Source organism: Dipodomys ordii, unplaced genomic scaffold (assembly GCF_000151885.1).
Source record: "Dipodomys ordii isolate 6190 unplaced genomic scaffold, Dord_2.0 Scaffold33, whole genome shotgun sequence".
NCBI classification, from domain to species: domain Eukaryota; kingdom Metazoa; phylum Chordata; class Mammalia; order Rodentia; family Heteromyidae; genus Dipodomys; species Dipodomys ordii.
This window is the reverse complement of record NW_012267249.1, coordinates 6,831,116-6,849,030: the sequence shown is the minus strand read 5'-3', so window position 1 is coordinate 6,849,030 and position 17,915 is coordinate 6,831,116. Positions and strand designations below refer to the sequence as shown.

At 43.1% G+C, this 17,915-nt stretch overlaps 1 protein-coding gene across 2 annotated transcripts in view; it reads left to right on the top strand.

Annotated features, from left to right (window-relative positions):
- Gpbp1l1 (GC-rich promoter binding protein 1-like 1) overlaps positions 1–14,774 on the top strand; it is a 79,789-nt gene extending 65,015 nt beyond the window's left edge. For both annotated transcript variants that reach the window (XM_013016936.1, XM_013016935.1), the window contains exons 10-12: positions 10,783–10,907; positions 12,149–12,251; positions 13,888–14,774. In XM_013016936.1, the coding sequence (XP_012872390.1) occupies positions 10,783–10,907; positions 12,149–12,251; positions 13,888–14,040 (381 nt within the window). In that variant the 3' untranslated portion in view covers positions 14,041–14,774. The remainder of the gene's footprint in view (positions 1–10,782; positions 10,908–12,148; positions 12,252–13,887) is intronic.
- The last annotated feature ends 3,141 nt before the right edge of the window (positions 14,775–17,915 follow it).

The following is a 17,915-nucleotide window of genomic DNA, read 5'->3' as shown; positions in this document are numbered from 1 at the left end:
GGTAGAGCGCTCGCCTTGAGCTGAAGAGCTGAGGGACAGCGCCCAGGCCCAGAGTTCAAGCCCCACGACCGACAAAAAAAAAATAGGTGGGTATATTGCTTGTTGGCCTTTTGGCTAAGATCAAGTGTAAAATAGGTGAGTGCCTGCAGGATAGGGTGAGACTGCACAATCTTATTAACAACAAATGATTTTTTAATAAAAAAAAAAAGTCTCCATGCCATGAGCGGTGGCTCACGCCTGTAATCCTAGCTACTCAGGAGGCTGAGATCTGAGAATCACAGTTCAAAGCCAGCCTGGGCAGGAAACTCCATGAGACTCATCTCCAATAAACTACTAGAAAACCTTAGAGATCCTGTGGCTCAAGCAGTAGAGCACTTGCCTTGAGCTGAAGAGAGCAAGGAAAGCACTCAGGCCCAGAGTTCAAGCCCCACAACTGAGGAAAAAAAAAAAAGTCCCAGGGCTGGGAAGATTGCTCCAGTGGTAGAGTGCTTGTGTAGCATGCTTGAAGCCCTGGGTTTGATTCCTCAGTACCACATAAACGGAAAAAGCCAGAAATGGTGCTGTGGTTCAAGTGGTAGAATTGCTAGCCCTGAGCAAAAGAAGTTCAGGGACAGTGCCTAGGGGTAAGTTCAAGCCCCAGGACTGGCAAACAAATTTTTAAAAAATTAAAAAGCCCTATCGCTTTGGGGGGGGGGGAAGGGATGATGATTACCAGTAATTCCATAGTATTCTGCTAACATATTGCTGCAAGGAGGAACACAAGGTAAAAGTATGTGTCCTCAAATCGTTGATTTGTTAATGGTAAAATAATTCTATCAGGGTCAAATCCATACACCCCTTCCCTTAGTTATCATAGCAGCAATCTGATGTACATATGAGGATTCCACCTTTATGACCTTTATGATGTAAGTAAATCCATTTTTAAAGGGTGGGAATTTTGGGTTAAAATGCCAGTGGGATCAATTAAAGTGGGAGTAATTAACAATACTAATGGCAAAGAAAGGTCACAGCAAACAGCAAAGGCCTCCTGTAATCTCTGTTCAAAATTTTGAAGCTCACTTTTGGCTAATGAGTACAGTTGTTAAGGGCTATTCAAAGCAAGATCTTTCTTTAGGGTTTTGAACAAATTAGCAAGTTTATAATTGGGAATCCCAATGAAGGGTGAAGCCAATTAACATTGCCCAACAACTTCTGGTAATCGTTCAAGGTCTGTAAATAATTCTGTTTTACATAAGTGTTTTGGGGATGTATGGTCGTCCAATCAACTACATGACCTACGTACATTACAGAGTCAGTAGTTTGAATTTTCTCAGGGGCTATTATTAACCTGTGGGTCTGTAGCTGCTGCTGTAAATGAAAATAACTTTGGAACACTTCTGTGATGAAGAAGCAGCAATAAAAATATCACCTATGTAGTGAATAATATATGCTGAGGGATTCTTTTGTCTAGTTGGAGCAGTTACCTGTCCTACAAAGAACTGACACATAGTGGGGAAATTAATCATACCTTGAGGCAAAACTTTCCATTCTGATTAAGGGAAGAAACAGAAAATGTAAACTGTTCCTCATCTAAAGGGTGAATAGGTATAGAGTAAAAACAATCCCTTAAATCCAACCCAGTAAGCGGCCAGTTTTTAGGAATGGCTGTGGGGGTAAAACTCCCTTGGTTACCATAGCCAAGTTTACAGCTCTTAAATCTATCAATACGCCCTATCAGATTTATTTTTATAACAAAGACCGGGGAATTCCAGGGAGAAAAATAAGGTTCTATCTGTCCTCTCTGTAATTGTTCCTGTACCAAACATTGGAATGCTTCTAGTTTTTCTTTTGTTAAGGGCCTCTGAACAGCCTACTTTGGTTTTTCAGATTTCCATTGAATTTGGATGGGAGGGATAGGTAGCAGCTCCTAGGAAAAACCCAGCCCAGTTCTTCCAATGTTGGGTTGGAGAATCTATAGGTTTTGTTATGCCTTATTCATTTTATACTAGCCCTTTCCCTTCTACGTACCCAAAGTGCTCATCATATAAGCTCCCTTGCTTAGAATAAAGACTTTCAGATGAGGAGGGAATAGTTAACTGCTGAAAAAAAAATCTCTCCCCCATAAATTCATGGGAATTTGAGTAATTAGAGGCTGCAGGACAGCAGAAACTCCCTCAGGCCCCTCACACTACAGCCTCTGTGAACTCTGTTTCACTATAAAGGGTCTTTAGCCCCAGTCCTGATAAAGCAGCATTGATTTCCACAACAGGCCACTCAGGGGGCCAGATATCAGAGCAAGTAATGGAGACATCAGCACCAGAGTCTAGCATTCCAGAAAACACCTTCCCTTTAATCTTAAGACCTATCCTGAGGCCGGGCGCCAATGGCTCATGCCTGTAAATCCTAGTTACACTACTCAGGAGGCTGAGATATGAGGATCTTGGTTCAAGGCCAGGCAGGCAGGAAAGTCCGTGAGACTTATTTCCAATAAACCATTTAGAAAACCCAAAGTGGTGCTGTGGCTCAAGAGGTAGAGCACTAGCCTTGAGCTGAAGAGCTGAGGGACAGCGCCCCAGCCCAGAATTCAAGCCCCCTGACAGACCAAAAAATAAATAAATAAAGACCCATCATGGGCTTGTCTGATTGAGAAAGAATATAAAAGTGATAGTACTAAATCAAAAGGCTGAGCTTGACTTCCTGACTGTCCCATAATGGAAATTTTTTCTCACTTACCTCCTTCTGTGGGGACACTATGTCCTTCTAATAAAACTCTTCCAGGTCCCTGTTCAGGCGCCACTTGTTGCTGTTCAAACAGGAAGACCTGGGAACGCAGTGCCTGGAAGGCAGAGTGGACTGTTGGGGATACTGGCTCACATGACCCCGCCTGAGGGTTGTGTATGCTGGTATACACAGCCTGGGGGAAGGTATACAGAACATGTTCTTGGTGCTTCTCCTAGCTTTTTCAGCTACTCCAAATGACTTCATAACACTCTGATACTTTTTTTTTTTTTTTTTGGTCAGTTGTGGGGCCTGAACTCTGGGCCTGGGTGCTGTCCTTCAGCTCTTCAAGGGTAGCGCTGTACCACTTGAGCCACAGCACCACTTCTGGCTTTTTCTGCTTATGTGGTGCTGAGGAATTGAACCCAGGACCTCATGCGTGAGAGGCAAGCACTGTACCACTGAGCCACCTTCCCAGCCTCAGACACTTCCTTTTTGTGTGTAAGAAAAATCATCTGCACTTTATTTTCTGTAAAGCTGTTTCACATTTGTTGATGGAGATTAATTCTGTTTGCTGACTAAAGATGAACTCTTTGCTGTAAGACTGTTTCACATTTCACAGAGATTAACTCTTTCAGTTTGCTGACTATAGATTAAGTGTCTCTATGCTGTATATAAGCACGCAGTGCTTTTAATAAATTTTGTCTAGACCAGCAAGGTGTAGTCCACTCTCTGTCTACCAGATATTGCATTCCCAGGTCTGGCTGTGTGATCAGCAAGTGGACCCTGAACAGGGACCTGGAGGAGTTTTATTAAGAAAAGTGGAGCAGAGTTGTCCAAAGAACAACTTCCCATAGTTCCACAATAAGCGAACTTTAGATGAAAAAATATGGCAGAATTGAAAACAATGTAAGGAGAGCTCACATAGAAATACTAAAAGATGAAAAAGATTGTTGATCAGAAACAAAGTATAAAAAGATCACTGCATCACTTTAAAGAGAAAACTTAGCTAAAAGGTTTTCTATTTATGTTATGGCATGTCACCTATCTCTGTGTTCATGTCCAGTCTCCTGAAAATTTTTTTGTTGATGGAAAAGTTCTGTTTTTATAACTGACCATGTGGTTCAATCATAATTAAGCAAAATAATACCGCTATGATTTGTCCACAAGCATGTCTGTCTACTTGTCTATATGTAAAATATGTAAAACAGTCATGGTTTCAAAGTTATCAAGTATTCTGCTTGCTAAAAGACCTTTGTTCATGGGAGCTGTGATTTAATTGGAGTTGCCTTGAAAATTCTGAGGTGGCCTGACTACAAGCCTCAGGTTGCATTTTCTCCAGAAAGGCTGTAGGAGGGGAGGGTTAGATGGCTATGAGCCTGGTTTAGACATATGGTGTAAAAAGTTACAAAGTGCTCTTGTCTAAGATTGGATAAAAGACAGTCAGGCCAGTTTGGTTTCACCCTCACCCAGCCTTTCTCCAACTGAAGGTATTCAAAAGGCCAATTGGTAAAATGCCTGGCAAAACAAGCAAGCCCTGGAAAAATTATGGCCCAGAAAAGGTACTATGTTAAAAGTTTTAATCTTAAAATTTTGTCATCTGCAAGAGTTGTGCATATGACTGGTGTTACTTTTGTGCACTTTAAGGTATGTGTGAGAGTGAATATGTTTCAGATGAAAACTGCAGCATGCTGTAAAAGATTTGAGTGAACCTGGGCTGGGAAGGTGGCTCAGTGGTAGAGTACTTGCCTTGCATACATGAGGCCTGGGGTTCAATTCCTCAGCACCATATGAGCAGAAAAAGTGGTGCTCTGGCTCAAGTTGTAGAGCACTAGCCTTGAGCTGAAGCGCTAAGGGACAGTTCCCAGGCATAGAGTTCAAGCTCCATGACTGACAAAAAAAAAAAAAAGATTTGAGTGAGTTTAAGTTTAAAAGTCAAAAATATTATTAGCCTTAAAGAATTGTTGCGTTGTTTTAAAGAGAAACTTTATTTTTGGGGGGGGGGGGAATCTGGTCATGGGGCTTGAACTCTGGGCCTGGGCGCTGTCCCTCAGCTCTTCAGCTCAAGGCAAGTGCTCTACCACTGAGCCACCTTCCCAGCCCCAAGAGAAACCGTAACTAAGAGGCTTTTTAAGGATTATTTAATTTGATAATTAGAAAATCTGTTTACACTGTAATCAACTTATCTGCCTTAAGAAAAAGGCATCTAGGATCTGGAATTTCCCTCAGCTAAAAATCTGAGGATAAGTATCAGAAATTTAAGTATAAAGGTTTGCTTATCACTGCTAAAGATTTTAACTGTTCTGGCTAAAACTGCTTGGGTATTTCAGTTAAGAAACCAAGAGAAAGCCAGACGCTGTTGGCTTTCAAGCCTGTAATCCTCCTAATCTCAGGAGGCTGAGATCTGAGAATCAAGTTCAAAGCCAGCTCAGGCAGGAAAGTCAGTGAGACTCTTATGTCCAATAAACCACGAGAAAACTGGGAAGTGGCACTGTGGCTCAAGTGGTAGAGCACCCGCCTTGAGCTGAAGAGTGCAGGGACAATGCCCAAGCCCAGAGTTCAAGAAAGATAAACTGGCACAAAGGCAGTTCATCTTAAGTCTAAAGAGTCAGATGGGTATCACTTCATTTTAGTACCCTGTCTCTTTTCCTTTCAACTGGACACTGGAAAACTGATGGGAAAGTGAGTGATGCGATGGCGTGACTGGTATTGCTAGAACTGCCCCTTGGATGTATTAAGAAGAGTAAAGGCTTTAAAAGGAGGGTTAAAAGTTTATCTGTGTAACGTGATTTGGTTGTAATGCGATTTTGTAATTTATTTTGTAATTGGATATGTGTTTAAAAAACAGTGTTGAGTCTAGATTCTTGTACAGTACTGGTGATTGCAGTTTTCACATTAAGGAAAAGATGTTATTTGAGTTCAAAGGTTTTTTAAAAGGTAATTCAGACTGAAAAAAAAAAATCTTTCTAAACAAGAAGCCAGGGGTTGGGAAGGTGGTTCAGTGGTACAGTGCTTGCCTTGCATACATGAGGTCTTGGGTTCGATTCCTCAGCACCACATAAGCAGAAAAGAAAAAGCCAGAAGAGGTGCTGTGGCTCAAGTGGTAGAGCGCTAGCCTTGAGCTGAAGAGCTGAGGGATAGCACCCAGGCCCAGAGTTCAGGCCCCACAACTGGCAAAAAAAAAAAAACCAAGAAGCCAAAAGGCAATAGATGTTACTTAGCCCCTCCAGATAACAAGAGGTTCTTTAAATGTAAATGAAAGCAAGTTTTTGTTTTTTGTCAGTCGTAGGTCTTGAACTCTGGGTCTGGGTGCTGTCCCTCAACTTTTCAGCTCAAAGCACACGCTCTACCACTTGAGCCACAGCACCACTTCTGATTTTCTAGTGGTTTATTGGAGATAAGAGTCTCAGGGACTTTCCTGCTTGGGCAGGCTTTGAACTGCGATCCTCAGATCTCAGTCTTCTGAGTAGCCAGGATTACAGGCGTGAGCCACTGGCGCTCAGCTTAGTAAAGGGCTTTTAAAATCAAGAATGGATTCCTGGAGATGAATTTTGGAAGTAAAACTGTCGTAAATGTTTGTTTCAAAGTGAAAAAAAAATTTAGATCAGAATGATCGTTTGATTGCTATTCCAGTCTATCCTCATAGGTTTTACAGCAGGCCCACAGAGGAGTCTTACAGGATTATCAGGTGTAACTTTGGCCCTTAGTAAGTTCCAGGTAAGGGCATGCTTATAGGGCTGGGAAGGCAGCTCAGTGGTAGAGTGCTTGCCTTGCATCCATGAGGCCCTCAGCACCACATAAACGGAAAAGGCCAGAAGTGGCACTGCAGCTCAAATGGTAGAGTACTAGCCTTGAGCTGAATAGCTGAGGGACAGCGTTCCAGGCCCAGAGTTCAGGCCTGATGACCAACAAAAAAAAAAAGTAAACAAGCAGAGCATATGATTAAAAAACTACTTGCAGGAAGTGGCGCTGTAGCTCAAGTGGTAGAGCGCTCCCCTTGAGCTGAAGAGCTGAGGGACAGTGCCCAGGCCCAGAGTTCAAGCCCCACAACCGACCAAAAAAAAAAAACAACAACAATAAAAAACTACTTGCAATGTCCACCTTGTTGCTTTTAATTGGGGTAAACATTAATCTGAAAACTGCAGATCAAAACAAGCCCAGGCAGAGAAAGGTCCTTGTGAGACTGTCATCTCTAATGACAGCAGAATGCTAAAAAAGCAGACAGTTGCTTTGGAGCTCAAAGTAGTAGCGTGCTAGCCTTGAGCTGGAAGGCTGAGGGACAGCACTCAGGACTGGAGTTCAAGTCTGATGACAGACCAAGGGAAATGCCAAAGGTGCATTTATCCCAGTATAGAGAAAGGCACTCAAGTGACCTGGCAATGTTGGAATATCCAGAGGCAATTACAAGCAACTGCGTGGATGGCAGAAATGGTGTCAGATCTGTGATAGCAGGTAGTAAAAAGCTAAGGTTATAGAATGTGGGGGATAGCTTAAATCCCAAACCCCCTGTGTCTGCTAAAGTCCCTAATTGGCAGTGAATTTTGAGCTGGCACCAGCCACATAAATTTACTTGTTAAGGAAAGAGTTTGTGGACCTGAGATGATGTCCCTTCTGAGTTGTGTCTAATGGCCTATACAGGTAACTTAGGCATTGTTAGGGACACAACAGATCAGCTTTCCTCAGCCAGCCAGAAAAATGCCTTTTCTTTTGTCAGTCGTGGGCAAACTATGGCTCTGGGCACTGTTTCTTGGCTCTTCAGCTGAAGGTGAGGGCTCTACCACTTGAGCCACAGTGCTACTTTCAGTTTTCTGGTAGTTTATTGGAGATGAGTCTCATGGACTTTCTTGGCCTGGGCTGGCTTTGAACTGTGATCCTTAGATCTCAGCCTCCTGTATAGCTAGGATTACAGGTGTGAGCCATCAGCACCTGGCTAGAAAAATGCTTTTGCAAAGCAGAGTGTGATAAACAGGCTATGATGCTTTGGCTCAAAAAGGTCTGTGCATTTGTTCAGAGTTAAATGATGTGGGGCTGGACTGGGAAGGTGGCTCAGTGGTAGAGTGCTTGTCTTGCATGCATGAGGCCCTGGGTTTGATTCCTCAGCACCACATACGCAGAAAGCCAGAAGTGGCGCTGTGGCTCAAGTGGTAGAGTGCTCACCTTTTGAGCTGAAGAGCTGGGGGACAGCGCCCAGGTCCAGAGTTCAGGCCCCAAGACCAACAAAAATAAATAAATAAGAGTTAAATGTTGCATATAACCTATTTTAAACATGCTGCCCGCAGGCAATGGGCAGTACCTAGAATACCAACCATTTTACATGCCCAATACCACATTCCCCTTCACCACACCCACCCCATTGTTCAAGACTGTAATGTTTGTGCTCTATTACATTATACTTCTCACTCAGCCAGTGCAAACCTACAAGGAGATTCCAGTAACACTTTCTGGCATATAGACCTTACTCATACTACCTGATTTCCCAAACAACCTTATTTACATGAGCAGTGCCCATGCCTCAGAATCAGCCCAAGCAACCATTACCGCCCTTACACTTACTTTTCCTGTTAGGGGCCTTACTCATGCCATAAAAACGGATAATGGTCCCTCTTATACAAGTAAGAAGTGCTCTGCTGCATTCTGCAGGGAATGGCAAATTAAACATATTACTGACATTCCATATAATCCTCAGGGCCAGGCCATCGTGGAACAAGCCCATAAAATACAGAAGCTTCAATTATTAAAAAACAAAAAAGGGGGAACCCCAAGGGAAACCTCTTGCCTTAACCTGTTTACTCTAAATTTTTTAAATCTACCTCAAGGTGATCCTTACACTAGTGCTGAAAAGCATTTTACCTTTCCATCTTCATCTCAGTATCATACTCCTATACGGTTTAAAGAATTTGACCAATGTGGGGCTAGAAAGGTGACTTAGTGGTAGAGTGCTTGCCTTGCATGCATGAGGCCCTGGGTTTGATTCCTCAGCACCACATAAGCAGAAAAAGCCGGAAGTGGTACTGTGGCTCAAGTGGGAGAGCACTCACCTTGAGCTGAAGAGCTGAGGGACAGCACCCAGGCCCAGAGTTCAAGCCCTATGACCAACCAAGAAAAAAAAAAAAAAAAAAAAAACAAGAATAATTTGATCAATGGAAACCAGGACTAATGACTCATAGCGGGAAAGGGTATGCTTCTATCATTCCAGATGGATCCGCCAGCAATGTGTGGGTTCCTCTTTGGTTCATCTGACCCCAGAAGGATGACAATAGTACAACCTAAACCTAAGGAAGAAGAATTAACACATCGCTTTGCAGGCCTAAATGTGAAGACCCAATGATGCTATCGTCCTTACTGCAAGAAAACCAGCCAGATGCTACCAACATGGGGTCAGACTAAGGCGTTGTCAGAGAAGGGAGAAGGCATTTTGGTCAGTACTAAAAGCCCTAGAACATCTGAACATCTGTTTTTGGCCATGGTCGCACTGCTTGCCTGTATTTCTGTGGTGAGTAGTGAACATGTGTATTGGGCCTATGTCCCTCATCCACCATTTTTTAAAAATTTTTAATTATTATTATTTGCCAGTTTTGAAGCTTGAACTAAGGGTCTAGGCTCTGTCCTTGAGCCTCTTAGTGCTCAAAGCTAGCACTCTACCACTTAACCCACAGCGTTACTTCTAGCTTTTTCTGTTTATATGATACTGAGGAATGGAACCCAGGGCTTCATGCATGCTAGGCAAGCACTCTACTGCTAAGCCACATTCCAAGCCCCCTCACCCACCTTTTTTAAGATTAGTAGATTGATTGGCTAGATCCTGGCCTGGTGGTATATATTAATGACAGTGTGTATTTTCCTCCACCGTGGGACCCTGCAGGTCACACTCATCCAGCTGAGGAAGGAACACACTATAATTGCTTTTCTTAGATTATATTGTTCAGAATCATTCTTATATAAATAAGACTGGGTGACCAGCCAACCCTATATGCCAGGGCATTAAATATTGGAATTGGGTTTACATTCCTATTCAGTGGTCTCAGTGCCACAGCCCTAGAGGAAAAATTACACAGCATAATAATAATATTTCATATAAATTGGGCGCCTCCATTGGTGTTTCATCGCCCATGTTCTGAAAAACTTGTTGGTGATTGGTGTACTAGTAATTCTTCTGTTCGATGGCGTTTATACAATGGAATTGTAAATCATGTAGAACCCACTTGATGGAGGCTTTGTTCCTCCTCCGAATGTCCTCATAACACTCCCTGACACTCTATGTATAAGAAAAATCACCTACACTTTGCTTATTTTCTTTAACCTTTGATCACATAAAACTTTCAAGTTTGTTGATGGAGATTAACTTTCCATTTGCTGACTAAAGATTAACTCTTTTTGTCTATGCTATATATAAGCATGCAGTGCTTTTAATAAACTTGTTACCTCCAACGTATGGTCCACTCTCTGCCTACTAGGTACTGCATTCCCAGGTCTCACTGTGTGAACAGCAACAGGAATGTAGTAGTATCCTTCTTTTATTTACATTTCCCTGGTGACATGATGTTCAATGTGTCTTTTGTTCGTGTCTTTTGCCAGTTTTCTTTGTTTTATTGTTGAGTTTAAAATTTGTTTGGCCGGGTGCCCGAGGCTCAGACCTGTAATCCTAGCTACTGAGGAGGCTGAGATCTGAGGATCATGGTTCAAAGCCAGCCTGGGAAGGAAAGTCTCTGAGACTCTTACCTCCAATAAACCAGTAGAAAACCAGAAGTGGCACTGTGGCTCAAGCGGTAGAGTGCTGCCTTGAGCTGAAGAGCTGAGGGATAGCGTCCAAGCCCAGAGTTCAAGCCCCACAACAGACAAAAAAAAAAAAAGATTTGTTCATATGTATTTGGTATCTTGATTATGAATTAGGTAATCGTTAATCCTCCAACTTCATTGGCTGTTCTAGAGCTTTTCCTATTCTATAAACTTCAAAATCACATTGTTATAGCAAGCCCCCATTTTTAAATGCTCGAAATGAAAGCACTGTGTTAAGTGCTAACTCCATAATTTTGCCTTGTTTTCCTATAATCATTAAGCCAATGTTCTTCCTTTTCTTTATTGTAGTTGGAGGATAATAGCACATCTGAACCAAAGGAAATTGGAGAGGGAAGCTGTCTTCAGAATGGTCTTTCTCTCCCCATTTCAGAAGAAAGAGAGGTCCTCTCCCACTCCCTGGAAGCAGAACATAGGTATGGATGACATCGGTAGGAATGCTATTCCTGTATGGCCTGCAAGGAGTCTGAACAAACAAGGCAGTTAGTCTGGGTCGACATAAACAGCCTTTTCCACAATATCTAATGTTTTCATTTATTCTTAATTTCACGGTCAGCTTAAACCCTCAGATAGAAAAGGGAGAAGGGATCTTCTTTCAAGGAATTGTGCTGGCCTACAATAGCAATTACCATATAATCCTTGTAAGGCCAACTGCCAGTAGCTCATGCGTGTAATCCTAGCTACTAAGGAGACTTAAGATGTGAGGATCACTGTTCAAAGCGAGCTCAGGCAGGAAAGTCCATGAGACTTTTTTTTTTTTTTTTCTGTTGTGGGACTTGAACTCTGGGCCTAGGCACTGTCTCTCAGCTCTTCAGCTCAAGGCTGGCGTCTACCACTTGAGCCACAGCACCGCTTCCAGTTTTCTGAGTGGTTTATTGGACAGAAGAGTCTCACGGGCTTTCTTGCTGGGCTGGCTTTGAACCACAACCCTCAGATCTCAGTCTCCTGAGTAGCTAGGATTACAGGTGTGAGCCATCAGTGCCCGCCCAACCTCCTTGAGACTCTTATTGCCAATAAACCACCAGAAAACCAGAAGTAGCGCTGTGGCTCCAGTGGTAGAGCGCTGGCCTTGAGCTGAAGAGCTGAGGGACAGCCCCAGGCCCAGAGTTCAGGCCCACTGACCAACTAAAAATATAAAGGGGCTTTATAAAGCCTGAAATTCTGTTCATGGAATATGTTCCTTGAATGAAAGCTTTAAGGTACATCTGGGCAACTGTGTGACAAATGGAGACTATGAAGTATGATACGTAGTACCTTCCTAAAAGGGGGCTCATGTTCAGAGAAATTTCAGTGGTTTCAAGAGAAGCTACTATGCTATGAAGTAGGAAGAGACTTTACATACATGTAGAAATAAGCTAAAGTGCTCACAGAGAACAAAAATTTCTTCTATTTTAATCATAAGACAATGGACTTGACATTGGCACAGGGCTGTTTGTACTGTCTTGATTTTGGCCTTTGTTTATTCAAATTGCTCATTTTCTTAACTGTTACAGAAAGTTCCCATTGAATTACGAGCCCTTGAGTACCTTGTCACACTGGAAAAGTTCCTTCTCCCATCCGTTGCTCATGGTCAAGAGTTGGCAGTGGACAGTGGTGCTCTGCCCATGGAGGCTTACCTACTGGTGTCTAGTCTTACCTGTCCTTTTGCTTTCAACAGATTATTGAAAGCTATGGGGTGGCAGGAATATCCTGAAAATGATGAGAGTTGTCTTCCTCTCACAGAGGATGAGCTCAAAGAATTCCACATGAAGACCGAGCAGGTATGTTATAAACCTTCCCTAGAGACAAGAAAAGAGAACCAGTCCCTTCCATTAGGAAGCCCCAGCTTAAAGTGAGAGAAAGACTTTGCAAAAGAAAGTACAAATTACCATACTGGAAAAGGAAGGGTCCTCAAACTACCTGCGCAAAAATTTCCAGTTGGTGGTTATTCAAACCAGGCCAGTGACAGGAGATACTAGAAAGTAACTTGGTTCAAAGATTGGACTGATAAGGTCTAACCACTCAGAACTCCTAGAAATAAGGAGTCTCTCTGGGTACCTGTGATTCTAGCTACTCAGGAGGCTGAGATCTGAGGGTAAAAGTTAGAAGACAGCCCACGAAGGAAAGTCCATGAGATCTTTTTTGTTTTTTGTCAGTCTTGGGGCTTGAACTCAGGGCCTGGGCGCTGTCTCTTAACTTTTCCACTCAAGGCTAGCGCTCTGCCACTTGAGTCACAGCACCACTTCCAGTTTTCTGGTGGTGAATTGGAGAAAAGAGTCTCATGGACTGTCTTCCCTGGGTTAACTTTGAACCATGATCCTCAGATTTCATCAGTCTGAGTAGCTAGGATTGCAGGTGTGAGATCATCGGTAGCCAGCTTCCCTAAGACTTTTTTTTTTTTTTCCAATTAACTACCAACAAAGTGGAGCTGTGGCTCAAGTAATAGAAGTATTAACCTTGAGCCCCAGGATAGATTTTCTCTCCCCACCCCCCAAAAAATAGACTCAACCTGCCCCAGACATTCTGAACCAGAATGTGACTTTGCATTTCATTCTCCTTTTTTTTTTTTTTTTTTTCTCATCCTATGACTTGAAGTCAAGGCCTAGGGCACTGTCCTTGGGCTTCTTGCTCAAAGCTAGTAGAGCCATAGCTCCAAGTCTCATGGTCTTTCTTGCCCAGTCTGGCTTTGAACCATGATCCTCTCAGATGGCAGCTTCCTGAGTAGCTAAGATTACAGGCATGAGCCACTGGCATCTGACCAGAATGTGATTTTTTCTTTTCTTTTTTTCAAGCCAGTCCTGGGGCTTAAAATCAGGGCCTGGACACTGTCCCTAGGCTTCTTTTGTTCAAAGCTAGCACTCTACCACTTGAGCCACAGCGCCACTTCCAGCTTTTTCTGTTGATGTGGTACTGAGGAATTGAAGCCAGGGCTTCATGCATGCTAGTAGGCAAGCACTCTACCACTAAGCCATATTCACAGCCCAAGAATGTGACTTTTAAAAAGATTTTTAGATGAGCCAGGCGCTGGTGGCTCATGCCTGTAATTCTAGCTACTCGAGAGGCTGAGATCTGAAGATCGCGGTTCAAAGCCAGCCTGGGCAGGAAAGTCCGTGAGACTCTTATCTCCAATAAAAACCACTAGAAAACTGGAAGTGGCGCTGTGGCTCAAGCAGTAGAGTACTGGCCAAACCCAGAGTTCAAGCCCCACGACCGACTAAAAAAAAGATTTTTAGACACACCATTAATGTTTGAAAAGCACTTTTTTAGAAGATTGGGAATTTTCAGAAGCCTTGCCTTTTGTACCAGTTATACCATAACTATCTCCAACCAAATTGAGGCCTTGCCTTAACCAATTCTTATGGGCCAGTGTTTTGTTAATAGGTTTTCATTTTTCTTTCTCTTGCATGCTAATCACAGCTGAGAAGAAATGGCTTTGGAAAGAATGGCTACTGGCAGGGCCGCAGTTCCAGCCTGTTCTCTCCTTGGAGAAATGCTTGTAAACCAGAGTTTGAGGACTCAGACACAGAGACAAGTAGCAGTGAAACATCGGATGATGAGGCCTGGAAGTAGGCGCACGCACTGGCAGTTGGTCTGACCTCGCAAACTGGCCGTGTGCTTCGGGAATGGGTGCACACAAGAGATGGTTCTTTTCCTTTTCTTACATTGTTGAATATGTTGTGCACAAGGGAAATAATCATATCCCAAAGAGAGAGCAGTTGGCTTGCTTAGCTTTTGTTCTTGTTCCCTGTTATCTGCTTAATAGAAAAGTTTGTGTGGTGGGAAAGATTTGTAAATGACACATACAGAGTCTATGCGGGGCGACGCACAAGTGGGAGCTGGCAGTGCAGGCACCGAGGGGAGGAGACACGGGTCTGCAGCAGCAGCTTCTACTACCAGCCCTCAGGGCACTCACCTGTGCTCAAGCAATCATTGTCAATGACAAAGTGACTATGGAAGTTTATAATTGTATTAAATTAATGCTAATAATTTGGATATTTTATTTTATTTTTGGCTGCTCGGGTAACATTAGCCCCTTAACCAAGCATTTGTGGTTATTTGTTTTTGTTTTCTTTTTCCTTTTTGGGTACAGCTGTAAAATATTTGGATTTAGGAAATGTTGTGTTATTCTTGCAGCCTTGATATTCAGGGTGGATTGTAAAATATAAATTTTTGTGAGATTTCAAAGATTAAGATTATTTTGATAACATTATTTACAGATTTAAAAGGTGGTTATCACACGTCTTGAGGGGGGAAAACTACTGCATAAAATAACTAACTTGGAATAAATATTTTGCATCAGTTTGGATTGTCTTGTGTACGAAGTATATTTTCTTTAAAATTAGAGACTTGATATTTTTAGAGTCTGAGGGAAGTCTGAAATTAGGCACACTTGTTTCTCCCTTCAGCAAATAATCTTGATACAGAAAAACCTGTGCAATAAATGATTAGTAATAAAGCCAGAAACCAAAATCTCTTCCTGAAATTATTTTTCAATAACCATCTATTTAACCAATATATGTATTCTAACAAAGGTCTATGCCTCTAAATTTGAACTTGGAATATGAATGAGAAAGTCTTTGAGGCCTTGCTGCCTCTGGGCCCAGTGGTAGAAGCAGGTTTTTTTCATTCAACAAAAACTTGCCAAGTCCCTATTGTATGTTCCATGCATTATGCAAGGCTGTAAGAATAAGGAGCACCCACCCAGCAGGAGACAATATACAGCTGGACACTGGCCAGGTAGCAGTTATTTCACTAGGTAAGTTAGAGTGTATCTGGAATCTTTTGACTGTCCCTAGTAGATACATAGGATCAAGATCATACCTAATGGGACTCTCAGGCAATAACTAGTGTCATTTCAGGTTAGGTAACTAGTGTAGGCTCTGAGCCAAATGGGATAGAGGCAGAAATAGCAGGACATAGATCCTAAAAGCTGGGAAGGTAAAAAGATCTTGTGTATCACCATATATTATAGTGTGTATGGCTAGTAATACATTAGAAGGGATTCAAATGCCAACTATAAAGATGGAATCGTCATTGGGCAGCAAGAATGATTGAATGTTGTGTTTGTGTGCTCAAATGCAATTGCGGTATTCAGGGCCTCAAGCTCTGACTCAGCTTACTCATTGATACAATTAGCGCTCTACTACTTGGCCACATCTCTAGTTCTAGATTTTTGCTGGTTAATTGAAGATGAGTCTCAAGGATTTGTCCTCCTGTGCTGGCTTTAAAATGAGATCTTTAGATCTCGGGATCTTGAGTGTATTACATGTATGAGTCACCATGTATGGCTCCCAGAATCTTCTAAGACATAATACTAACAAAACATGGTGGCTCACGCCTGTAATCCTAGCTATTCAGGAGGCAGAGATAGGATCGCCATTCAAAGCCAACCCAGGCAGGAAAGCCCATTGAGACTCTTATCTCCAATAAACCACCAGAAAACCGGAAGTGGCACTGTGGCTCAAGTGGTAGAGTGCTCGCCTTGAGCTGAAGAGCACAGGGACAGCGCCCAGGCTCAAGAGTTCAAGCCCTACAATTGACCACAAAAACATGGTGCTGGATTATAGCTCATTGGAATAGCACTTTGTGTATGCAAATACCTGGGATCCATCTCCAATTGGGGGAATGGAAGGAGGAATGCCAGGCAGGATGATCACAATTTTTGAGGCCATCCCAGGATATGTAGTGAGGCCCTGGCTCAAAAAACCCAAGGGAGGGACTGGGAAGGTGGCTCAGTGGTAGAGCGCTTGCCTTGCATACATGAGGCCCTGGGTTCAATTCCTCAGCACCACGTGAGCAAAAGGAAAAAAAGCCGGAAGTGGCACTGTGGCTCAAGTGGTACAGCACTAGCCTTGAGCCGAAGAGCCTGAGGGACAGTGCACAGGCCTAGAGTTCAGGCCCCACGACCGGACCCAAAAACAACAAAAAAAAAAACCCAAGGGAATGTGCTGGGATGTAGCTCAGTGGCAAAGCGCTTGCCTAGCAAGTGCAACATCTTGGGTTCGATCCCCAGTACCGAAAAAAAAGACAAAAAATAGAGTTAAAAAAAACCCCAAGGGATAGTGGGTATAGCTCAGTGGCTGAGTGCTTGCATAATAATATAAAGTACAGGGGAAAAAGCACATTTCCACACCAAGGAAATAATTTTATAAAGTAAATTGGGAATATATGGTTGCAAAAATACTGAACTCCGGGCTGGGAAGGTGGCTCAGTGGTAGAGTGCTTGCCTTGCATGCATGAGGCCCTGGGTTCGATTCCTCAGCACCACATAAGCAAAAAGAAAGAAGCCGGAAGTGGTGCTGTGGCTCAAGTGATAGAGCGCTATCCTTGAGCTGAAGAGCTGAGGGACAGTGCCCAGGCCCAGAGTTCTGGCCTCATGACCAGACCCAAAAAACAACAACAACAAAAAAAAAATACTAAAGCTGGGCACTGGTGGCTCATGCCTGTAATCCTAGGTAACGGTTCAAATCTAGCCCAGGCAGGAAACTGTGAGACTCATTCCAATAAACCACCAGAAAACCAGAAGTGGCGGCCTGGCTCAAGTGGTAGAGATCTGAGGATTGCAGTTCAAAGCCAGCCCAGGCAGGAAAGTGTGAGAATCTCATCTCCAATAAACTACCAAAAAAGCTGGAACTAGAGCTATAGCTGAAGTGGTAGGTAGACTTGTGCACAAAAGGCCTAGGAACAGCACCTACGCCCTGAGTTCAAGCTCTATGGCCTTCACTCCCCCTTCCCCCCACCACACACGCACACACAAATAAGACAAGGAATTAAGGTTTTCCCCCAAACAGTATGCAAATCAGTTTCTCAAATATAATGGGGAAAACTATAATTCCTTTTCTTGTTTAGAAAAGGGTTTCTCAGGCCTGCACAGAGCTCCTACTTCTCCATAACTGGCTAGATATAAATTTGGGAGTGGGACATACCTGGCGTTGTGGGAGATAGAATTAGCCCAGCCTTAGGGGAAGGAATTTTTTTTTTCCTGGTCAAGGAACATGAACTTAGGGCCAGGGTACTATCCTTCAGCTTTTTCACACAAAGCTAGTGCTCTACCACTTAGAGCCCGCAGTGTCAATTTCAGTTTTCTGTGGTTAATTGGAGATGAGTCTCATGGACTTTCCTGCCTGGGCTGGCTTTGTGCTATCACCTCAGCCTTCTGAGTAGCTAGGATTACAGGCGAGAACCAACCCGTGCCTGACTAGGGGAAGGAATTCCTTTCTAGATATCATTTCCTCATCTGATAGATACAGTATATTTCCCCCACATTGCATTGCTTCATCTGTGTTATCTCCCCTACAGCTGGGAAAACAAGTTAAGTTGCTCTAAAGATCTACCAGTATGGCAAGTGGAGCTGTGGCTCAAAGTGGTAGAGCACTAGCCTCGAGTGAAAGAGCTCAGGGACAGTGCCCTGGCCCACAGTTCAGGCCCTATGGCTGACCAAAAAA